This window comes from Sesamum indicum, linkage group LG3 (genome assembly GCF_026168435.1).
Source record: "Sesamum indicum cultivar Baizhima isolate 11 linkage group LG3, ASM2616843v1, whole genome shotgun sequence".
In the NCBI taxonomy this organism is placed as follows: domain Eukaryota; kingdom Viridiplantae; phylum Streptophyta; class Magnoliopsida; order Lamiales; family Pedaliaceae; genus Sesamum; species Sesamum indicum.
The window spans coordinates 16368113-16392977 of record NC_142659.1 but is presented as its reverse complement, the minus strand read 5'-3'; the positions used below and the strand labels follow the sequence as shown (position 1 = coordinate 16392977).

The 24865-nt window shown below is 35.5% G+C and overlaps 4 protein-coding genes across 7 annotated transcripts; 2 read left to right on the top strand and 2 right to left on the bottom strand.

Moving 5' to 3' along the window:
* Window positions 1–64: 64 nt before the first annotated feature.
* On the bottom strand, window positions 65–5671 carry HSP60-3A (heat shock protein 60-3A). The gene is made up of 18 exons (XM_011074222.3): window positions 5479–5671; window positions 5361–5382; window positions 5128–5259; window positions 4542–4698; window positions 3972–4147; window positions 3609–3704; window positions 3421–3525; window positions 3050–3136; window positions 2810–2899; window positions 2585–2665; window positions 2439–2507; window positions 2277–2354; window positions 1756–1851; window positions 1572–1671; window positions 1259–1362; window positions 1023–1128; window positions 493–571; window positions 65–410 (listed from the first exon to the last, which is right to left on the bottom strand). Exons 1-18 carry the CDS (start codon window positions 5517–5519, stop codon window positions 305–307), a joined length of 1725 nt encoding a protein of 574 aa, XP_011072524.1. The 5' UTR covers window positions 5520–5671; the 3' UTR covers window positions 65–304.
* Window positions 5672–6158: 487 nt separating this feature from the next.
* Window positions 6159–10254, top strand: FRS4 (FAR1-related sequence 4). 2 transcript variants are annotated; one of them, XM_011074220.3, is made up of 5 exons: window positions 6159–6348; window positions 6431–8601; window positions 8711–8767; window positions 9307–9498; window positions 9845–10254. In XM_011074220.3, exons 2-4 carry the CDS (start codon window positions 6532–6534, stop codon window positions 9430–9432), a joined length of 2253 nt encoding a protein of 750 aa, XP_011072522.1. In that variant the 5' UTR covers window positions 6159–6348; window positions 6431–6531; the 3' UTR covers window positions 9433–9498; window positions 9845–10254. The 2 variants fall into 2 exon arrangements, with proteins under 2 accessions (XP_011072522.1, XP_011072523.1); XM_011074221.3 differs by having other exon boundaries at window positions 6159–6353.
* A 2323-nt stretch (window positions 10255–12577) lies between these two features.
* Window positions 12578–13712, bottom strand: LOC105157754 (Late embryogenesis abundant (LEA) hydroxyproline-rich glycoprotein family). Its single transcript, XM_011074219.3, has one exon. It carries the CDS (start codon window positions 13541–13543, stop codon window positions 12764–12766), a length of 780 nt encoding a protein of 259 aa, XP_011072521.1. The 5' UTR covers window positions 13544–13712; the 3' UTR covers window positions 12578–12763.
* A 5292-nt stretch (window positions 13713–19004) lies between these two features.
* LOC105157753 (receptor-like serine/threonine-protein kinase ALE2) lies at window positions 19005–24385 on the top strand. 3 transcript variants are annotated; one of them, XM_088878462.1, is made up of 10 exons: window positions 19005–19786; window positions 20366–20476; window positions 20602–20760; window positions 20848–20949; window positions 21055–21165; window positions 21435–21638; window positions 21980–22273; window positions 22494–22886; window positions 22991–23234; window positions 23566–24385. In XM_088878462.1, exons 1-10 carry the CDS (start codon window positions 19711–19713, stop codon window positions 24221–24223), a joined length of 2352 nt encoding a protein of 783 aa, XP_088734588.1. In that variant the 5' UTR covers window positions 19005–19710; the 3' UTR covers window positions 24224–24385. The 3 variants fall into 3 exon arrangements, with proteins under 3 accessions (XP_088734588.1, XP_011072520.1, XP_088734589.1); XM_011074218.3 differs by having other exon boundaries at window positions 21267–21638; XM_088878463.1 differs by lacking the exons at window positions 19005–19786; window positions 20366–20476 and having other exon boundaries at window positions 20620–20760; window positions 21062–21165; window positions 21267–21638.
* Window positions 24386–24865: the final 480 nt, after the last annotated feature.

Genomic DNA, 24865 nt, shown 5'->3' with positions numbered 1-24865 from the left:
ATTATCACTAATTTATATTTTTTTTGTGTATAAATTCTTTCTTTTTCCCCTTTAACAAGAACAATAAGAATTGTATGTTTTTTTTATTGTTATATCAATAGTATAGAACAAATAGGTAAGACGCTCTAGCATCGTTAACTCAATGAATTTGAAATCCTTTACAAATTCTATAATTCCCAAAATGAGATTTTAAAGATGTGATTTGAAATCCATTAATTTCAAATTCTTAGCCAAATCTAAATCTATTGTTCCAAACGCAGCCTTCGGGTATTTGCCATTTTTGGCAAGTGGCACCACATTAATCTTAGTACTGCATGGCGTCCATATTCGGCATGCGGTTTTTCAGTGGATTTTTCACTCCTTGAGCATCAACAATTGCTGCCTCGGTTGTAGTCAACAGCAGTGATACACTGCAAACAAGCATTGAGTTGGTCGGCAAAGGCATAGATGTTCCAGGCATGGAAACCTTGAATGACATACTATAATACTTACCTAGCAGCGTCTACCAAAGCTGTTCGGATCACTTTCACAGGATCTATGATCCCAGCCTTCACCATGTCAACATACTCACCTGTATTGAAAAAGAAAATGAGCAATCGTCAAGATTTTAATTTTCCAGTTCAAGTTCACATGTGCAAGGAATAGACAAGAATACACTCTATACATGATGCAACAGTGTCTCGCTTATCTGCCCACTCGCTGAGTACACTGTACAACCTGCTAATTGTTTCTGTACGCCTAGTTCTAGTTAATGCAGTTTCAGGTGCGTAAAATAATTTCAAGTTCTAGTGCTCAAATAGTTTCTGTAAGTTCTACATTCTTTAGACCAAAATCTTTTAAACGAAGCAGAAAAGTTGGGTACAGCTCCACTATAATAAGATGGCATTCAGAAATTATAAACAGAATACATCAACTAAATTCACATAAACAAACAGATAAAAACAAATTTCCTATAAAAGTTCATAGAGTGCATGCTTCTATAGGTAATATTGCCTAGTGAGATGGAGCCTCTGGAGACAAACCTGTAGCAGCATCGTAGCCGAAGTTCAGATCATCTTGTTCCAATAGTTTGCCAAGAACCAGTGTTCCATCAGCTCCAGCATTTGAGGCAATAGTATAAGTAGGTGCCTGGTGCCAAAAATGATGTCATGACAGGAAAAAAATCTGAATGCAGACTCATGTGCGCTGGTCGGCGAGGAGACACACCACACACACACAGACGAGGAAGGGAGGTAAGAGAGAGATCAAAAGAAGGAACCTTAAGAGCATTCTCTATTACTTCAACTCCTCTTCTTTGGTCCTCATTTGCAGTTTGAAGGTTTCTAAGAACTCTTTTGGCATACAAAAGAGCAACACCACCCCCTGCCAAGCAGCCACCCCATAATGTCAGTTGAAAGATAATTGCCCCATTTTCTGGCAATCACAATACGACTTCTATGGCACATAGTTTCTAAAATTGATGATGAGATTTTTGTATTCATGTGACAATTGACTGCAGAACCAACCCCTTCTAGGTGTGCTAATGCATGGATTTTTCTATTCTACCTTCAAAAGCAAACATAAAAATGTACCTGGAACAATGCCCTCTTCCACGGCAGCCCTAGTTGCATTCAGAGCATCTGTCACCCTATCTTTCCTTTCTCCAACTTCTGCTTCACTAGCACCTCCAACCTAAAAAGCAAAAATAAATAGCAACCAAAGCAAACAATAGAATCCTGCATGTGAATATTTCCACAAATATGCCAATGGATGTACCTTGAAAACAGCAACACCACCAGACAACTTTGATAACCGTTCTTGTGCTTTCTCCTTGTCAAACACTGCAGTACTCTTCTCAATGGCAGTTCTTAGCTGTATCCATAGAAAGGACGACACTGGCCTCAATTATATCCCAAGCAAATAAATCTTTATCCTTCAAACCTCAGACATTCTATTGTCTCACACTACACCACTTGATTTGCACAGTAAATGGCCAGACTCGAATGGGAAAACAAATTCAAATTTCTCATAAACATAATTAAGCTCAGGTGAATTCAAGCATATGTGATGAATCCTTGATTATCAACAAGGCAATAAGCCACCATATACATCAAGAGTTATTTCCAGTTATTATCTGGAGAAGAACTGTCGATTAAAGACACAAGTGTATGTTCCATATACGTCTCGGAAACATCAGCACTCTTTAAGAGAATAGGTGTCAGGTATCTACTACTAGAAGGGAAAATACAGTGACAAAGAGGAAATTTTTTTCACTTTTTCATATAATACAATAATACCTGCTCACACCTTTCTTCTATAAACTTCTTATCCCCACCCCCATGTAGAATTAAAGTGTCATCAAGAGAAACAGTGACCTGCTCCAAAGAAAAGAGAAACAAGTAAATAAAAGGTCCTAGTCGATGGAAATAAACCCGCATAAATCTTATCATAAAACTAACTTTTTTAGCAGAACCAAGCATATCGATCTGGACTTTGTTAAGACTCATTCCATGTTCTTCACTAATGACCTGCAGAAAACACAGGTTTGATACCACTAAAAGAGCATAATGCATAAAAGAGTATGGGTTGTTGGAGCTTCTCACACCTCCCCTCCTGTGAGGATGGCAAGATCTTCTAGATTTGCTCTTCGATTATCACCAAAACCAGGAGCTTTCACAGCACAAACCTAAAGTTGATCATGACAAAAAATATAATAAGTGCTTTTGGCAACAGAAATTTTATAATGGTCAACCATTCCACTTCCCGTGCAGAAATAAGCATGAGTTCTAAAAAGATCATAAATAGTAGTTGATAAACACAGCACACTTACTTTCAATCCGGCACGATGCTTGTTGATAATGAGCATAGTAAGCGGCTCACTTTCCACATCTTCCGCAACTATAAGCAGAGGGCGATTTCTCTGTCAACAGTAAGCCACGAGAAATCATCAACCACAAACATGTTCTTAAGAATTATGTGTGCTATATTCATAAATTTCTTATTATCTGGGGTTTCTTCCAATCAGGACTTAATGCATGTCTGAACATTCTAATTGAATGGCTTTTATTACCTTTACAGCAAGCTCCAATACTCTCACAAGTGCATTCATGTCTGAAATTTTCTTCTCATGAATTAAGATCAAAGGATTCTCAAGTTCCTGGTTACATTGAAAAGAGGTTATATAAACATATATGATTAAGAATACCATTTCAAATAAAAATGGCAATAAACAAAATTCAGCCCAAATGCATGTTCATCATTCTACTTTTTCTATTAATCAAAACACTTTCCTAGTTAGCATCTGAAGATTCAGCTTTTTATACAAATAATTGGATTAATGGAAGACCCTCAACACAAAATCATCATGCATGCTTTCAGTAAACAAATGTATTCAGTGACTGAAAGAGTTAACATTATCATGAGCAAACTGATTTTACGTACACACTTTTGAGTCTTTGAATCTGTAACAAAATAAGGAGATATATAACCACGGGCTAGCTTCATTCCCTCTACTACTTCCAACTCATTATCCATGGTATTTCCATCCTGCAAAATTTAGATAATAACATTTTATTGGCCATTGGATGTTACAAAAGAAAGATTCAACATGAAGACTAAAGCATACTGACAGCAACAGTAATGACTCCTTCCTTCCCAACTTTCTCCATAGCCCGTGCTAGAAGTTCACCTATTTCACGCTCACCATTTGCAGAGATAGTGGCCACCTTTAATTAGGATATACCAGTTAGCAACATGGAAGGATAAAAGAAGAAGCATTGCGTAAAAGCTACGTGATGCATGTTTCTGTGAAAAGGTAATAAACCAACAAGCAACAAGAAAAGTTTAACAGAATTTATCATTTAACTTACCTTCATTACTAAGTTTCTGAACAAACAAGTAACTCAGAAGAAAATGATATACCACTTATCCATAAAATATATCTATAAAGCTATTAAAGCAAGCTTCAGTTCTAGGTTCCAGATGCCAGTCACCTGGGTAATTTCTTCAGGAGTACTAATCATGAGTGCTCTGCTCTTCAAATCTGCAATAACAGCATCAACCGCCATATTTATACCCTTGCGCAAGTCCATAACATTTACACCTGCTGCCACTGATTTGCAACCTTCTGTGAATATTGCTTGAGTCAGCACAGTAGCACAAGTTGTACCTGATGCAACAACAAACTCTGTGTTGAGATCGTAGTAACTTGACATGAAGTAGGTAACTTGACTCTGAACATATGTGTGTTATTTCATAACATCAATTTAAGATATCAACATTGAATCTTTTCATAAGCATCAGTACAATGTGAAAGAAAAATGCCAGATGTCACAAGTACTATGTTCATACATATAGAAAGGAAGTAAAAAGTAAGGGCATTTGGAATAAATACCAGCATGAGACCTTGCAAATAGAAGTGCATTGGCACAGTAAAGATTCTATACATTTTCACTTTTCAGAAAGTTCTTAAATTGTAAAAGTGGACTTTTCCCATTCTGTGCAAATACTTAATAACAAATAGAAAAGCTCCATCCTGTTACAGAATGACGGAAGGACATTACCATCACCAGCAACCTTATTGGTCGCATTGGCAACCTGCTTCACGAGATCCGCCCCAACATTTTTTGCCTTCTCTGAAAAATTGATGCTTTTGGCTACTGTCACACCATCCTTTGTTACCTTGGGATCCCCACTTTTCTCAATAATTACATTTCGACCCTGCAAAGGATTTGAAGTAGACTGAGTATTTTGCCTCAACAATATTTAAGCTTACTAGACCGGTATGGATTCTTAGATGAGTGTCCTGTCCCCAAGGAAGGCCATTATACCACATTCATCTCAAATCAGAAGATGTATAACATGGACTATATACACATCATTTCCTCATACAGTAAATCAAGTGAAAGTTGGAGCTAGATAACCATAACGTTAGCTACCATGAATAGAATTGCAAATATTTCTAGTCAAATTCAAACAGATATCCAGTCCATTGAATTCCATGAACTATTCTGTGGAATTTGGATTTGGCAGGCAGCAGAGTGAAATGTTGTGCGTGCTTTCATTAACCTTTATTTCTGTTCCTCAATTAGAGTTTCTCCAAAAATTGTAGAATAAACATGAAAGAACCAGGAGTGGAAGACAAATTACCTTTGGCCCCATTGTCACCTTCACAGCTTCCGCGAGGTCGTTAACTCCGGCGAGCATAGCCGCCCGAGCCCCGGTGCCAAAGTTAATATCCTTGGCAACATAATTTCTGCTATAGACAACCCTACTGCACACCTTTTTCATTCAAATCAATCGGAAAAAGGAAAACAAAAACAATCAATACGCATCAAAGGATCAAGCAAAATTAAGCAAGCCTACAATTTTATTGCAGTTACCAGCTTTCTGGAAGTAGACGACCTGCATACAAAATCATTGAGTAAGTATCACCGAGTAGTCCATATCTCATATTTATAGGCACATAGAAATTCACAACCATTACTGCTGGTATCTAACCTTATTGATGAAGCAATGGCAGCGGCGGCGACTCTGTACATGGCGCAATCAGAAAGAAAAAGAAAATGATGATAGAAAAAAGATAAGATCAGTCACTACAGTGAAAGGCTTTTGAGCGCTTTGCCTGGAGGAAAATGGCACCAGCTTTTAGCACAGGCTGCAGATTGGGGATTTAGGGTTTAAGCCTTTCCAAGGCCTTAAACCTTTCCCTTTATTTTTCCCCCTATTTTTATTATAATAAATTAATAATAATTTCTATTATAATAAATTAATAATTACCAATAAAACTTAATTTAGTTGATAAAATGAAAACCAATGAATTCGTTCGATTCAGTTATTAGTCTTGATCGAATAATTTGGTAAATTAAATTTTACGTATAAAAAGGTAATTAAGTATTGAAAATAATAATTATATTTATTATTTATATTCGAAATTGTTTATATTAACTTAAGAAAACAGTAAAAATGTTTAACAAATGTAAAATATGCATAATTAAATTTAATATAAGGATAATATTTCAATATTAAGATAAACAAAAACTAAAAGTGAAAATTGACACGAATACAAATGGTTTCAAAATAAGTAAAAAAAGGTTTTGTGGTAGAAAGATCAAATATGCAAGTATATAGGGGTTAAAGTGAGATTCTTGAAAATTTAGGGGTTAAATGACGCCAATCGTAGGAGTTCAGGGGAGAAAATCTGAATGCAGTAGCCATTAATCTCCCGACCCTTTTTCTATTTTCCTTCAGTTTCACCGTTTTAAACCTCAAAGATTTATCATCACTTGTGCGCATCAAACGGGTCTTCTCGAAGAACCCTTATGCCAGCAGCTGGGTAGCAAGAACAAGAACAAGAACAATTTCACCCATGTATGGTACAATCCTTGTTTACTTTTTCGGAACTTTTTTCTTTTTTTGGGTGTTTGATTTCTTTGTGCAATTCTAATTGTAGGTAATTTTTGCGGTGAAATTTCTGAGGTTTATGATTATTGCCTCCCTTGGTAGAGAAAATTATTGCAAGTATCCTTTGTTATTTGGTCTAAATTTTGAAAAATGGAAGCGAGTGGCAGTAGTTTGGTAGCAAACTCAACCTTGGAGCCTAGGGATGATATGGAATTCGATACGCATGAGGCTGCTTATGAGTATTACAAAGAGTATGCGAAATCAGTAGGATTTGGCACTGCAAAATTGAGTAGTCGTCGCTCGAGGGCATCCAAAGAGTTTATAGATGCCAAATTTTCCTGCATTAGGTACGGGAATAAGCAACAGTCTGACGATGCTATTAATCCGAGGCCGTCTCCGAAGATTGGGTGTAAAGCTAGCATGCACGTGAAGCGTAGACCGAATGGGAAGTGGTATATTCATAGTTTCATGAAAGATCATAACCACGAGCTCTTACCAGCTCAAGCACATTTTTTCAGGAGCCATAGGAGTGCTGATAATTTGAATATTGATGCTAAAGTCAGGAAGAAGAAAGTCATGGCTTCTGTGTTAAAGCAGTACGGTTCTTATCAGTTTTCAGGTTCTTGTATAGAGAATGTAATCCGGAATCAGCATGATAGGGGGCGATATTTGAGTTTGGAAGAAGGTGGAGCTCAGGTTGTACTTGAATTTTGTACCCACATGCATGAAGAGAATCCAAAATTCTTTTATGCGTTAGACTTCAATGAGGAGCATCGACTGAGAAATGTTTTTTGGGTTGATGCGAAAGGCGTGGAAGATTTCACGTACTTTGGTGACGTGGTTTCATTTGACACAACCTATTTTGCGAACAAGTACAGAATTCCGTTGGTTCTTTTAATTGGAGTGAACCATCATGTCCAACCCACATTGCTTGGGTGCGGATTGATTGCAGACGAGACCTTATGTACATTTGTTTGGTTGATGCAATCGTGGTATTTGGCAATGGGGGGCCGAAGTCCTAGAGTGCTGCTCACTGATCAAAATGAGGCTATCAAAGCTGCTGTCTCGCTGGTCTTTTCAGACACTCATCACTTTTTCCATCTGTGGCATGTTCTGGAAAATATACCAAGACGGCTTGATTACCTTAGCATCTGGCATGATACTTTCATGGAGAAATTCAATAAATGCATATATAGATCATGGAATGAAGTACAATTTGAGAAAAGATGGTGGAAATTGATTGAGAGATTCAATCTTCGAGAAGATGAATGGCTTCAGGCTTTGTATGAAGACCGCAAACTCTGGGTGCCTGCATTTGTGAAGGATGTTTCTTTTGCTGGGTTATCTGCTGCTTCAAGATCCGAAAGTTTGAACTCTTTCTTTGACAGATACATCCACGGGGAAATGTCTTTGAGAGATTTGATAGGAAAATATAAATCAATTCTTGAAGACAGATATGAAGAGGAGGCTAAAGCAAATTTTGACGCATGGCATGAAACACCAGAGTTGAAATCACCTTCACCTTTTGAGAAACAAATGCTATTTGTTTATAGTCATGAAATATTCAAAAAGTTTCAAATGGAGGTCCTGGGAGCAGCAGCTTGCCATCTGAAAAAAGAAAAGGAAGATGGTACAACTGTATTATATGGAGTGAAGGACTTCGAAAACAGTCAAGATTTTATGGTGGAATGGAACGAACTGAAATCAGATATATACTGTTCTTGTCATTCATTTGAATATAAAGGCTACCTCTGTAGGCATGCTATCGTGGTTCTCCAAATGTCTGGTGTGTTCAGTATACCATTTAAATATATACTGAAACGATGGACAAATGCAGCTAAAAGTAAAATTCCCCTCAGTGAGAAGTTAGATGAAGTGCAAGCTAAGGTCCGACGTTACAATGACCTGTGTCGACGAGCTATAATATTGGGTGAAGAGGGCTCATTATCACAGGACAGTTACAATGCTGCGGTTTGTGCCATAACTGAAGCTCTGAAACAATGTGAGAATGTAAATAAAAATTCTGAGAATATTTCGAGATCCATCCTACCTGCACCTCTTGCCATCCAAGGTGTTGCAGGAGTGAACCATTACGGTACTATTACCTGTGGACAGCAGTTGCCTGTGTGTAAAGTCACCAATACAAACAAAGTTTCCAAGAGAACAAATTCTGGAAAGGAGCCCGCAGGCAATGGAGAAATCAGTAGTAAAAAAGGGAAGGTCGGTGCCTTATTCACTTTTCTGCTCTTGCATTAAGAAGATAACCTTATAATTTCTTCCACTTATCCGTTAAAAAGACAACTTAATACTCTGTCCCTGTTTGCATCAGGTGCCACTAGAGCCGCAAATGACTAATGTCGGGACGCAAGGCATCTTTCAGCATATGGTTCGCCTCTTCACTTCCTAATTTTGCTTTTTATTTTTCTACATCTAGTCAGCAGTGAAACCTGTTTAGCTGGATTTCTCCTAATCTCTTACTGTGGAAAAAGAATTTAGCTTCTCTTCTGTTTAACTTGGGAGTTTAAAATGTGTTCCATTATCTTCTTACTGACTCAAGCCATATAATATTGTTCAATGCACTTTCATGATACATCAGTTTTGTGTATCATTGTTTCTTGGCAAGTCATTTCATACTTGTACAATATGCCATGACGTTTACGCACGATTCAAGCTTGAGTTCCTACCTTGAGTGTTTAGTTTCATTGCAGTTGTAGCAAGCTATATTCATATGGAGATAAATGTCTAAAAAATGATTTAAACATGAATGCTTGGCACATGCATCAAGTGCTAATAATCCATTTCTTGACTGCTTCCGGAATGAAGTTCAAAGATGAAATTCTATATTTCTTTACGTCTTGTAAAGAGGAAGAAGTTCTGCTGTCCTTCTGTGCTATTGGGAGGTAAATTTCAATTTTCTTTATGTAGGATATGCCTGGTCCCCTGGATTACCCTACACTGTATCCTCGGTTTCTGACGACATTACTAAAAGGTGGTGAGGTGTCCAAGAGAAGCGTGGAGATGCTGGGGGAGATGTTAGAGGAACAAAGCTGAAGGTGTAAAGATCATGTGGAAGATTTTTGGACAAAAGCAACAGGATTTCCTGTCCAAATTCTGAAGGTATATTCTGATTGTTTCAATTGAACTTGTAAAAATTCCATTAAAATGGAACTGTTTCACTGTGGGAAGTGCTTTATGACTTAATTACTGGAAATCTGCATGTATTTTGGACTTCTCTATTTGCAAAAAAATAATTGTTCTGCACTCGTCACAATCACAATAAACACAAAGGTTATAAGCTAATTTCTATCTATAAGCAAATCCAATTTTTGCACATTTGGGAAAAGGCTTTTCGACTTTCCCTCCTCTCACTTTCCTGCCCCCACCTGCACTGTGTACAAAGAGTTAGTTGCTCAACTGTGTCTTACTAACAATGTCTCTGGCATGATTGGTTTTTCTTTGACAGCTGAAAAGTTGGACTGTTTTCTATTTCGTTGCTGAGCGACGGAGAACTTGTCAGCTGGAGCACTCCCGAACAGTTTTCATATGGATCGGCAGTAAAAGACAGAAGCTATATTAAAAACTTGTCTACTCTCCACATTAAATAGTCGGCCCCCAGAATGAAGGGGGTGATCTCGTAGTTCTTGGTCTGGTGAAGATGCGTGGCAAGTCAACAGTGCATAACTTCAGGTACAACTGCAGCTTATTGCTAATGATTTACCTCTTGGCTGCCCATGGCCGTGTGTTTAGTGTTCAAAATTACATAACTATGGTAGATACAGAAGAGCTGTAACAATAAGCATTAGAAATCTTGGTAGGCCTTGTAACTACTTACTGCATTTGGTGTATATATTAGAGCACTAATCAGTTATAACCTGCACTGTGTCTCAACTCTTCAAAGTAAGAAGGCAAGAGAAAAGAAGAGAAACTTTCCCAAATTTCCTAGACACTTGGTACAAAAATTAGACACAAATGGTATTGCTTTTGCAAGAGCTGCATGGAGCTTTCTGGGTCACGCCACATTTGAGCTAAAAGCCTTTCTGCTAGGCAACTTAGGACATCATATTCCTGTATTATCTAGAAAAGAAGAGGATGAAGAATTATTTGGTAATGGTTGTTAAAGCTAATTAAAACCGAGGATAATTATACCCTTGTTCATTGAGGTTTGGTGCAATTATTTGTAGATTCCATGTAGATTGAAAAATTACATTCAATACTCTTGATGTTTGTTTCTATCCAATAAATAGATTCTTCCATTAGTTTAAATTCACAAAATTTGTCGGTGTTAGCCAAAAAAAAAAAAAAAGAATGAAAAATTATATTTACCCCGAATTGATTTATTGCAGATTATATATATATATATATATATATATATATATTAATCACACTAGTTTTATAGATCTTGACATGCTCGAATACACGTGAGTAGATCCATGTTGAAACAATTGATGGAAAACTCCAGACCCAGGTGAAGGTAAAGCCTCTAAACAACAGAAATAGAAGTATATGGGGATGGTAGTTGAAACAATTAAAATTGTTGGAAAGAGGGTTATATTATGAAGTTGAAAATTGAAAATTGTGATTGCATTCTTCACTTCATTTAATAAGTTGGATGAGTTGGAATTTGGAAGTTTGTAATAACTTCATCATTCATCTTAAAATAAAATAAGAAAGAATTAGTTGAAAGCATTGTGAGTGGGAGTCCACCTACTTTCATAACACTAATCATTATTTTATGTTCTTTAAGGGATATTTGTAATAATAATAATAAACTATTTTTAATTCAATGTATTATTTCTAATTATAAGTTTATTTCTGCAGTAAAATTGTATGTAATGAAGTTTCTTGTTTTCCGAATATTCTGCGACTTTTCATTTATACTTTTAATTTTCGTTGCTACTAAAATTATAACAACTTTTTCTATAATTTATTTTAAGCATAAAAGTAAAAGTTAGGCATAAGCAAAGCATATTCTCACTCTCTCACATCACAAATATGTTGCCCTCTCTCTCTCTCTCTCCCATATGTATTTATTTATTCTAATGAAAATGTCTTTAGGAGGGCCCCACTTCCAATTATTCACCACATACTGTTTCTTCCCTTTTTTTTTTTATTTTTTCATAATTATTATTGATGATTTTGATTTTCCACCGACACCTCCACCTCCACCTCCCCCCTCCTTCCTACCCCCCTCCCTCACCTAATATTTCATTTTCATTCATTCACTCACCACACACATTTTTTTCCACTTTTACATCCTATAATTGCTTATAACATAATTAATTTTTAAAAATTATAATAATTATAATGATTGAATTTATAATTATTTATATAAATGCAGAAAATTATACCTAAATTTCATTTTTCAAAATAAGGAGAGAATTATAATTATTTAAATACAAAATTATCATGATTGGATTAAAAGTTTGTTTTGACGTTTTAAATATTTCGCTGCTATTTTTCCTCTTTCCATAAATTTCATTTACAATAAAATAAAATATTTTTAAATAAAAATAATAATTATATAATTATATTAATATTTTAATAAATTGATCAATGAACAATATATCGATTAATACATCGTTATAATTAAAAATTATAATAAATTCGTGTAAAAGTGAAACGAATACCTACCCCTTTCATGTGAACTCTTAACCTAAAATTAAGTCCCGGGATCTCAATCTTAACAAAAATAGACTTGAAGAAAAAATAGGGTGTGATACAATTTTATCTTACGCAATTAAATTTAAATTTCTTGATTGAATAATTATGAGGACTTTAATCATCACTTAAATTACATTTCATTGACGAATAATTACATGAATCTGTGTACATAATTAATGCTCCAACTGTGAAAGTCAACTATACAAGGTAATCTCCGTAATTGGTAGCCTAATTATTTTGATCTCGCCAATTAATTGAGCAATTAAAGGCGCGAACGCCCATAATCAATCCCTCTGCAAGTCAACTCTAAGTCAGGCAACTAATGATTATTATTTGATTCATTTCCAGAATCTTTTAGAGCACGTACTTGTCGTAATTATTGAACATATATCTCAAATTGATAACCAAATATAGAGCTAAATATATATTTTGCGATCCAATCGATTCTTTTTCTTGATAAATTTCATGAAAATTAATGCAATGTATATAACAATGATTAATTCTGAATTAAGTAATTCTATAAAAACAGAGCAGCTACCCGAAATATGTATATATCACAATCAAGACTTAAAATTCTAAGTACCTCCTAACAACAATCATATACCAAACAAAAAGCAAATTCAAGAAAATAAAAATCAAATTAAATTGGAAACAAGAAAGAAAAACGAAGAAATAGTATTCTTTTTTGGAAATATCATCACACCTTCTGCATGGATTTCACTCAAACTGTCCATTTGATGATCTTGATTCTTGGATCGACCTTGCACTTCACGTTCGAAGTCGTCGCGGATGTTGCCGTTTTGCCGGTTGGGATCGAAATCTTGATTCCGTCGCAGGTGACTCTGATTCTGAGCTTCTTCGTTTTGATTTTCCCCATTTTCACCTTCACTTTCGTGTCCAATTGGATCTTCAGCGGTAGATTTCTGTTTTTCAAGCTGGATTTCAATGGCGAAATGTCGGTGCCGTCGGGGAACGGAGCTTTCGAGCTCGAAATGACGGTTCTCAGAGTCGTGGCGTTTTTCCTGCCGTGGGTAAAGCCGGGGATAGATCCGTCGCCGATATCGACGTCGCCGGAGAGAATTTTCACTGCTATTTGGTCGTAGAAGAAGGTGATTTTCTTATTAGGGTTACGCGCGGTGATGGAGAAGTTGAAGGCGGAGGTCAGGGATGTGTCGGTGAGGTTGAATTTGGATAGCTGGAGAGAGTTGACGGAGAAGGAAGGGCGGTGCGGGCGGTAGAGGACATAAATCACGGCGCCGGCAACGGCCACGATGAGGAGAAGTATGAGGATCAGGAGAGTTGTGCAGAGACAGCAGGAGCAGCAGCAAGAGCGGCTGTGGCGGCGCCGCCGTGGAGGCGGCTGAGGACGGTATGCTGGACGGTTAGCGTTATAGAGCTGAGCCTTGTTCGCCGGGAATGCCGGATTGGCGGCGCCATTGGCTGCAGGCGGGGCGGCGCCGTTGGCAGTTGGCTTCGCCGCTGGGTAAACTCTGTCACTCATCTTATTACTATGCGCTAGCTACTTTTGCTGTCTCTCTTTGGAATAGGTTCTTTTCTTTCAATGCATGAATATATATCAGCTCTGTATCTACAGCCAGAGAGAGAATGAGTGGTTTTAGAGAGAGAAAGATTGAGACAGAAGAAGAAGCTTTTGGAAGAATATATGAAGATGAAGTGGGGAGAGAGAGAAAAGAACTGATTAATTAACTAACGTACCTACTAATTACAATTAATGACTATTTAACAAGGGCTCAATGTTTTTGATGTTTTTGTGTTGACAAAAACCAAAATAGGTCTCTGGTCAACCTCAAAATTAGGTTAAATTCCTCTAAATCTCCCTAAAAGGTTTAATTTTGATTTCTAATAATCATCCCCCAAAAAAGATTATCACACATTCATGTTACACAATCACGTCACACATGTGTGTATTCTGTGTTGCCTCATTTTAAAATATAATATAATTTATTTACATTTATTTTTTTAATTTAAAAAAAAATACTTGTGATTATTCATTGATTAGACACCGATGTAAAAGATTATTATACAAATATGTAATAAAAAATTTACACAAAAAAAAGAGTAAAAATGTATAGAAATTAATTTGAATAAAGAAGAATTACTGTATGAAAATCTCCTAAGTGCTTGTATCATACTGCAAGCTGATTTTGGGGGGGGGGGGGAATAATTAAGTGTAAATTGAGGTTACATTTGGGGATATATCTTATAAACTTCATATCAAGATTTCTACATTATATATTTACAATTTTTAAATAAGTTGTGGATCTATTTTACTAATTCAAAAAAATTTATTTTTTAGTTCCGATGCATTCTAATTCTTAATATATAGACTCACTACAACCATTCGATTAATTTGATGTTTATAATTTACGTGGAATCGTACAATTGATACTATCCATGCAATAAGTATATATATATGATTTTTCTACTCTAATATTCTTACAACGTTCTTGTATATTTATCTTATAGTTTATCTAATTTAAATATCTAAGGCCAATAATTAGGAAATTTCCAATGTAATACTGAAAATAGTTTGTTTTGTAAGTTTACAATTCAAAGAATCAAGTTGTATTTTAAATAAATATTTTATAAATTTAGATATATTTATTGGACGCATGTAATTGATGTGAAGGTGGCAACATGAATGGCATGTGGTAACATGTATGTGTGTGTAATATATATATATATATATATATATAGAGAGAGAGAGAGAGAGAGAGAGATTGGTATTGCGTAAGAAGTAGAATTTGGGAGCGATTTGGAACCTAAAAGAGATGTTTGCATCTCACCCACTATATGTATGTAATGATGATGAGGATGAGGATGAGGATGATGAATGTATATGATCATGATTGATGAGCGCATGGAATCTTTTCTTGGCTTGGTTGTGGCTCTGTAAACCACGTGTGTGTGTGTGTGTGTGTGAGGCCATGCCATGCCGTGATCCTTCATTATTTACCTTACCTGCATCACATTCTAGACTTCCACATCCCGTTTTCATACTTTTACATCCATCCACATACATACCATTCATACACATTATTTGATTTTTTCACATTTAGTAGTTTATAAATTAACATATTTTGCCACATCAGGTGTAATTTAGTAGTGAAATTGAAGCCTATAATTGTGAGTTTATGACTACGAGTCCTACAAATATATGAATATATTTATCTATTTTAATAATAATTGTCGATCTATTATAATTAAACATGTTAATAAATAGTTCTAAACCCAAAGCCATTATAATAACTAATATTCGAATTCGAACTCAATACTTTTATATTAGATCCAAACTCATTTTTAATTTTTATTCCTATCTTGAATTTGTATAATTAATTAATAATAATTTATTATATGAACAAATTTAAGAGCATTATTTATATTTCGGTAATGTTCAACTTGCGAATGTTAACAATTCAAAAAAAAATTATAATTAATTTATTTAGTGATTGTAAGTTCATAAAATATTTTTAATAAATTAGTTTGTAATATATTTTGTTGATATATCACTACAAAAATAATATGTATTGATCGAGCTCGAAATATGCGACCACGACTACCAATCGAACAATGCCACATATCCTCGCACGATCTTGTGATTGGGTCTTAAGAATGAAACACGAACGAGAGGCTTGTCGGGTGCGTCCCCAACAATGACTCTCCGACGCTCAAGTTAGTGTTGTTTAAGACAAAAATGTGTGAGCTTGGTTAGTAGGTCGAAAACAAATACACAACAGTTACCTCAGTAAATGACACATCGGGATATTTATAGTTTCATGTGTGTACGGTGGGTCGGGCCATGCGTCATCATCTGGACGTTAGTGTCTCTGCTCAGACAGCTATCATCATGTTGGGTCTCCGGTCAGTCAGATTACAAAAATGTCCCTCATTAAGGATATTTTTGACAAATTGGGGTTTTCCCCATCATGTATATAATTATTTTATCATTTTAGTATGAGTAGTACATAAATCGGATCAAATTATTTTGGATACAATATGGGTAAAACCCTAATTATTATAATTACGGGTATTTATTAGGTCTGAGTTTGGATAGGATAATATCCACCCATTAACATGTTTAACTATACGTAATAATAATTATTGATTAATTATATATATTTAACATACTAATTATTGTATGTCGATCTTTGATAATTAAAATTTATAATGTAATTGTAATCGATTTTTTTAAAAGAAAGATTACATATTTTGACCTATACATGAATATTAAAAGTTAGGAGGGTGAATGGTAAGGGAGGGAGAGGAACCCTACACCAGTAATCACCTAATTAATCATCACACTTGCTTTCAATTTCTGCAATCAATAATTCATCACAACAATAATCCACACTTATAATAATCTATGTATTAGACCAATAACCATCTCTTACTTTTTACCTATTACATATTAATTAAGTAATAATTATAGCTTTTTTACATTGTGATTGATTAATCATAGCCCAACTCATAATTATGCCTATACTTCCCCATCATTTCACATAAATGTGTTGATCATTGTTTTTTTTTTTTTTTTAAATAAAAGCGATGATTACATTATTCATCAATATTTTAATATTTATATATTTGGTGGGATTTGAATTCATGATTTCGAATTAAATTAGAAAGACATAGCTGTTTTTTTTTTTTATAAAAAAGTCCAATAATACATTGTAAAAATTAAAATCGTTGCACAGGTTGAGATGCTGTCCTTTCAGATGAAATTTTTATTTTTTTATAATATTAAAACATATATATTTTTTATAACTTTCCGAATTAACCGGGCAGTGTTTTTTTTTTTTTTAAATAAAGTGAATATTTAACTGAGGGGAAAAGGCCAAGTCCAATGGACGGCCCATTTCGAGACATGGTTTACATAATTGGGCTTCATTGTATGGGCCAAGTCGAATTATGTTTGGAATTGGATCAGCCCAATTATACATGTAATCTGTATGGTTAATACTGTCGCTCACCCAAAGCATATACATGCACAAATAGGAATACAAAAATATAAAATTAAAAAACAACCCTTATTTTTCATTTAATTTTATTAAGACCCAAATCATAGGCAAGATTTACAAATATATCACCAAAAAAAAAAGAAAAAATAAAAAAAAAAGATAGGACTTTGAGGATGAATTTGTCATTTTCCAAAGAAATGAGGACTAACTTGAAAATAAATTATGGAAATACAGGTTCGAAAGCATGATGATAAAGTTGAAGGGTGCTATGGGTAAACTGGTAAGCCTTTTTCTTTTTTATTTATTTATATCTATCCTTTTTTTCCTTCACCATATTTTAACTTTTATATCTCCCCACTAGGTTGGTATTATTAGATATAGATTCTCTGTGATTTGAAAATATTATATGTAGTATTTTTAATGTTTGTTTTTGCCCACTAAGTAAATCATTCTGTTAATCAAAATTTATCGAATTTGCTGATATTAGCAAAATAAATTGTATGAAAATTCATATATTTGACTAATATAGAGATCTATTTGTTGGACGAAATAAAAGTCAGAATTATTAGATGTACTTTTCATTCAAAATTTCAATAATTCTGTGTGTAATTACACAAAATCTTAGAAAAGATAGATATAAATATCCCTTTATAAAAATATTTCTTTTGTAAAATAAAAAGTACTCTTTGAATAACTATTGAAGTTCAAATATTACTTAATAAAATAAAATATTTGGTTTCGACGTTCATATTCAGTTATATTTAAAATTACAAAATTACCCCTAGAAAGTAAAACATATAAAAGATAAAAGCTGAAAATTGAGCAAAAAATCATATAAAGAAAAAGGGTAAAAATGAACACCGACAAGCCAATGGGAATTGGAGTCCCAGTATAAAAATTTGGTCAAGTGATATGATTCAGATCCAACACCCCCACCACCATTATTTTGTGATCATACAATAAGAAAAAAAATGTGTATATATATATTCAAAAAAAGTGGTGTCCATGTCCAACACCACACACCTAACAAATGTTGACATGTGGGGACATTTCCATAGTCCCATATGAATTTAATGCCACATTTCCATTGCCTACCTCTCTTCCATTTCTTGATTGCTTTGTCTAACCATCTTTTTTTCTTTCTTTTTTAAATTATTAGAACTAAAAATAAATTAAATTACAACGGTGTCTCATTAAATTTATCATAATTATAAATATTTTTTATTATTTAAAAAAATTATAAATACCTCTATAATATTAATGTTGTCTAGAAAATACACAATCCATTATAGGGGTATTTGTTAGGCGGTCGTCCATTTTAGAACATATTTATAATTTTTCAAATAACAAAAAATATTTATAATTATAACATATCTTAAGTGTAATTTACCCTTGAAATAAAAGAAATGTATGAATGTTACATCTTTATCCTCATTAATTTCCCATGATGTGGAGAGTGAAATTCACATCAAGAACCATTGGATACTGGATTAGCACAAAGGGGGTAGAAAAGGGAAAAAAGAGGGAGAAGAAGAACAAGAAAAAGGGGTTTGATAGTATAAAATTTGGTCCAACATTCATATAGTTATATATGATGAGGTAGTGGATTAGATGCAGCATATTCCATCCAACTTTAATTGTTGAAATGGGAAATGTATACAATCTTCATCTTTCAGTCTCATCAAATCTAAAAATCTTGAATAAATTGGATATATTGTTGACTGTTTGAGAATTAAAGGACGATTAGGTATGACATAGAAAGGTAGATAAGAAAACACATTTCATAAATAATGGGCATAACCCCAACAAGTAGTATTTCATTTCTTTATGACAAGTCATGATTTGTGAGAATGTCAAGATAAGAAACATGTTGTGGTTTGTTAATGCCTAAGTTAGGTTTGGTGTATCTATTTGTATATGCATATCAAATGAGAAACAAGAGAGAATGTTCCAATCAAGTTCTAATCTTTTGCTGACTTTGACATATGAGACACTCACTGCAGTGCCAGTGGGCTGCTACTGAAATTATTGGGATGTTGAAAAACACTCATCACAAGTGTTAGGCTACTAACAATTTTCTTATTAAACTAAAAGAAGCTCAAGATTTCTAAGTTTCAACTAACATATCATCACAGGGAGATTAATGATTTTCTGCAAGAATCAATCTTTTTCCTCCTCTTTATTTTCTTGATCTTGTTAGTTTCTCTCTCATCCCCACCATGAGACTTTAATTCCTTTTCCAAAAGTGATTGGTGAAAGATTGTACTATTTTTCTTTTTCCCTGTTTTTGTTTTCTTGATCAGTTTTCTAGCAGTGATCTTTATTTCAAGAAAGGGGGATACTATTTCACTGCAAACACTCCAGCTCAAGAAATCTTGCTGGGTTAAGAACCTGCGAAAGATTAACAAAAGAGCACACGAGAGCAATTATTTCTTGCACCTAACGAAGTCCCATGTTTCATTTGCCTCACTGTCTGATTATTGCTTGAGCAGTATTATTTGTGGGTCTCTGTCCTTTCACCTCACATTGTGTTTCTGTTGTTTCTTTAAGCTAAAGCCCATGCAGCTGTCATAGTGCATTTATGCAAATTTTATGCTCTCTATAAATTTTTTGTTTTCTTGAAAATGGTGGGTTTTGGGAGATGAACGATCTTCAGTTCTAACCTTTGGGGGTCTTCTACTGGAGAAATATGGAGCTGCAATTGAGTTCTCTCTTATTGGGATTTACTTTGATTCTCTGTGGTTTCTTATTTCGAGAATCTGCAGGTAATGGGCTCTGCTTTTTTCATTGTTATTACACACTGAAAGGTAGTATTAGATTCATAAGCTCTATATTTCACACTTAAAAGTAATATGAATTTCACTGTGGAACTCTCCATAACCATGCTAATTGTGTAAGATATGGTTTATTACATGGTTTTTTGTTTGAGAATCAATAGTTTCATTTTAGCTTTCTATATACTGTGAGAATGCTAGTATCATAAGGTCAGTCGTTTACTATGTTTTTTGGTAGGTTTGATCTGATTTATGCCCCAGTTTTGATTCTCAAGATAATTAAAAAGCCTGACTTTGTGCTTGATTGGGAAACCACATATGTTAGATCGCTTCACATGATACTTCTAGAATTTACGGAATTACTCTTCACATGAACCTCCTTTTTGCTGGACTTTATGATTAATCAGACTACGCTGGTACAGATTTCTGTTTAGATGCTGGGTGGAGGTTCAGAACTGTAATAACATGTCATTTGAGCATTTTCCACATGTCTTCTCGAACTGATCTTCTGCTTTTATTGGCCTTCAAATATGTTGTTTTAACCTTTTCATCCTGCATGACATTTTGCAGGTCTTGATTTACCATCATTGTCTGTAGCTTCTATTTTTCTTCCAATCAAACTGGGAACCCCTGAACCTAGGCTTTATGGTGGCGGACATCGTTTTCTATTACTTCGAAATGGTAACTTTTCTTCATTCTCTATTCATTAGGTTGCTGTTGATTGATTCTACATGTCTCCAAGCACATTTTTTGCCTGTATCTGTTGAAATGCAGAATTCCTAAGAGGTCAATTTATCTTTCTGTAGCCCCCAGTCCTAGGAAATTAAATGTCTCCAGAAATGCATATGCACCTTCTACGCCATCTCCCAGCCATCAAGCCAAGAAAGGGATACATAGATATGGTGGAAAATTCCACCACATGGTTTCTGATCCTGACCCTCCCATGGCTTCTTATACAGGGAAAGGTCAGTTTCTGCTCGCTGCAACTGTTTCTATTTTCGTTTGATTCTGTTACCTTGAGTTGTTTAACATTTTTCTTCGCTTTGATGCAGGACCTGCCATCTCCCCTTCTCCATCTCCAATACCGTCTTCAGGGGGATGGATTTCATCAAGACCTCTGCCGTTGCCTGCAATTCCATCCAAGCATTTAAACGGTGAGAACAGATCCATTGTTCATCCTGTACTCGTATTTGCATATTGTTCCATCTAAACATGACTCGTGTGTAAACTAAATATCTGCTGTAATCTGTGTCCGCAAGTGCCCAGCCCATCGCCTATGATTTCTCCAACGAGTTCTCCTATTGTAAATAATAAGAAAACTCTATCACCGTTGCCAAGTCTGACACTACCACCACCTCCTCCTAATCGAGGTACATATTCCCGCTTTTTTAGTTTCTCTAATTGACTCCATATTTGCCTTAATTTCAAGAAGTTTCATCCTATTTATGACAATCAAATGTTTATATTTCAGAATGCTTATCTGTAAAATGCACCGAGCCACTGACTTATACACCATCAGGGTCACCCTGTGGCTGTGTTTGGCCGATTCAAGTTAGACTCCGATTCAGCATCTCCCTGTATACATTTTTCCCCTTGGTTTCCGAACTCGCTGAAGAAATTGCCGCTGGCATTCCACTAGGTCGAAGTCAAGTTCGAGTTATTGGAGCAGATGCAGCAGATCAACAACTAGAGAAAACGACAGTCCTCATTAACTTGATACCTCTAGAAGAGATGTTCGAAGCTGCAACTGCATTTTCCATTTATACAAAATTCTGGAACAGAGAGCTCTTCATTAAGACTCCAGTTTTTGGTGCTTATGAAGTGTTATACGTTCGCTATCCAGGTTGCCACAAATGAACATTACTATATTTAAATCTCCAAGTAAAAAAACTTGTCGGTGGATCATTTTTCATTCTCAAGTAACTTTCTTTACCAACAACCTATTCTTCAAAGTAGTGTGATCTGATATTCGTGGGGGCCAAGCTAAGATGTTTAGTATCATCCAATGTCCAATAAATATACAGAAAGTTGAATATGAAGCTAGATAAATAAATCCCACCATAGCATGCTGATTCCTATTTGAAGTTGATACCATGTGTTGCATATTTTTGCTTTCTCCAGTAATTCGTTTTCTGTATTTCACTTGATCACAATATTTTTTGAAGTTTAAAGTGAAATTTTCAGGTCTACCGCCATCTCCTCCTTCACGGCCCTCTGGCTATGCTATGGTCGACGTTCAACCTTATCCTGGCAGCAGGAATGATGATGGGCCAATAAAACCATTGGGGGTAGATGTGCCAAGGGGAAGGAAGAACGAATCTGGCAAAAATATGGTCATCATAATTGTCCTATCATCAGTTACAGCTTTTGTAGTGTGCTTGGGATTTATTTTGCTATTTCTATCAAAATCTGGATGTTGCAGTTATCTACATAGACAAAGTGAGCCAGCTTTAATATCTTCAGACAGAAAACCTTCAGGTATGTCATGGGATGATATGATGAAAACGCAATGCATTGAGTCAAACACGGAAAAATCAATCTTAGTACTATCTTGTTGCTTGTACCATCAAATAATATAGTTTAAAGAAACTTTCTAGCAATTCTTGAATAGTATCAAATGGTAAGAATAAGCATTATATTGTACTCGAAAATCCACATGAATGAAACCACTCGTAATTCCAATGATATGAACTGGCAGGTGGTGGAAGATTGCTCGCGTTAAGAAGTCGGCCCAGCTCACCTGCAATGTCCTTTAGTTCCAGTCTTCTGGCATGCACAGGAACAGCTAAGGTTTTTAGCATTGAAGATATAGAGAGAGCCACTGACAACTTTGATACTTCAAGAACTCTGGGTGAAGGTGGTTTTGGACTTGTATATGGGGGCATTCTTGATGATGGACGAAAGGTGGCGGTGAAAGTTCTCAAGAGAGACGATCAGCAGGGCAGCCGTGAGTTTTTGGCAGAAGTCGAGATGCTTGGCAGGCTGCATCATAGAAACTTGGTCAAGCTGATAGGTATCTGTGCTGAGGACCAATGCAGATGTCTTGTCTATGAGCTTGTTCCCAATGGAAGCGTTGAATCTCATTTACACGGTCCGTACAGATTACATGTGCTAATTTTTTGCTCAAGAGATCATGAGTTCTATTCTCTCACTATGTTTTTCATTTACCAAGATGTTCGGTATTCTTGTCCTCAGGAGCTGACAAGGAGGTTGCTCCTCTTGACTGGCGTGCCCGAATGAAAATAGCCCTCGGGGCAGCCCGTGGTTTGGCATATTTGCATGAGGACTCGAGTCCTCGTGTAATACACAGAGACTTCAAGTCCAGCAACATCTTATTAGAATATGATTATACCCCTAAAGTCTCTGATTTTGGTTTGGCTAGAGCAGCAATGGATGAAGGAAACAAACATATTTCGACTCATGTCATGGGAACTTTTGGGTAAGAACTTCTTTATCAAAAATGTCTATAAACATCTTGACTTCTAAAACCACTAACAGCTGCCTCTTTGTATTATTGCAAAATTTATACATAAAGTTAAAGTCTAAAAAAGAACACCATTTCTTTGATTAAGATGTTAAACTTCAATAGAATCGACTTAGTAATACCTCGACTCGAAGAGGTCAGAAACAAGTTTTTGCACTGAAACGGATTAAGTTTTCTCCTAATGTGAAGGTCTATAACAAACAAAAAACGGTGATCTGATCACTGTTTTACTGTTAAAGCCATTATGCTTAAACACAGCCTTGAACTGAAATTATTCCTTGTGCAGTTACTTAGCTCCAGAATATGCAATGACTGGCCATCTCCTTGTTAAAAGCGACGTTTATAGCTATGGTGTTGTTCTACTTGAGCTGCTAACTGGGAGAAAACCTGTGGACTTGTCACAGCCACCAGGGCAAGAAAACTTGGTTGCTTGGGCTCGTCCGCTCCTTGCCACCAAGGAAGGTCTGGACACAATCATTGATCCAAGTTTAAGATCAGATGTACCATTAGATAACTTTGCCAAAGTTGCAGCAATAGCATCAATGTGTGTCCAACCAGAAGTCTCTCACCGTCCATTCATGGGGGAAGTAGTTCAAGCTTTGAAGCTCGTGTGCAACGAATTTGAAGAAACTAGAGAGCCCATGTCAAGAAGCTGCAGCCATGAGGACTTCTCCATTGATATAGAGAGCAAGCACAGTAGAATATCGAATGAACTTGTGGAAGATTTAGAGAAATGTGATTCAACTCTTGACACAACGATAGCATTATCAGCTGTGGATTTAAAGAGTTCATCGGCAGGGTTTGCAGGGCAAGAATCCGAGTCTTTCAGGAGGCAATTCAATTCTGCTCCTCTGAAAATGGGAAGAAAACATAAATTCTGGCATCGTTTGAGGGGACTGTCTAGAGGCAGCATGAGTGAGCATGAGTATTCATTAAAATTGTGAATTCAGACAGTAAAATCGTATGTTGTCCATAGTTTGAGATCCTATTTTATAAGCTGGAACATCTGAAACATTGTCGAAGGTCAGATCAATAACAGCTGCAGCATTGTAAGTCTAAGTCTGAGTTGTTTTATGTTATTCTTCAGCTCGGCTTCATTATCTCAAGCTTCCTTGTCCTTTGACTAGTCAAGTTTTATTTAGCAAAAATAGAGTTAGACAATAAAGACAAAGGTAAAGATGGTCTGAAATCATCACAAATACATGATTGGGTAGTAACTTAAGGGAGATACTTCCCATATACTAGTTTACAGAAAACCCAGTTTGCAAGGTGCAGCCTTGTTGCCAAAATGTGGTAATTTTTTGATCTTCCACTTCCCAAGAAGATGGATTACTTTCTACTTTTCAGTTATAGCTTAACCGATCATAAAACCCCAGTTTCAAATTAGTGGAGCAGTAATGGCGATCAGATCCAACTTCATCATTTGCTGCCAATTCTTGTGATCTATCAATAACTATGGGCTCTCATTTGTTACTATGTAGCCCCTTTTCTGTCTCAAAGTCACTGAACATCTTCTGAACTCTGACAACTCTGCCACTTGTTTTCATTGGCTCATAAGTGTTTGAAGTAGTCATTGCTCAGTGCTC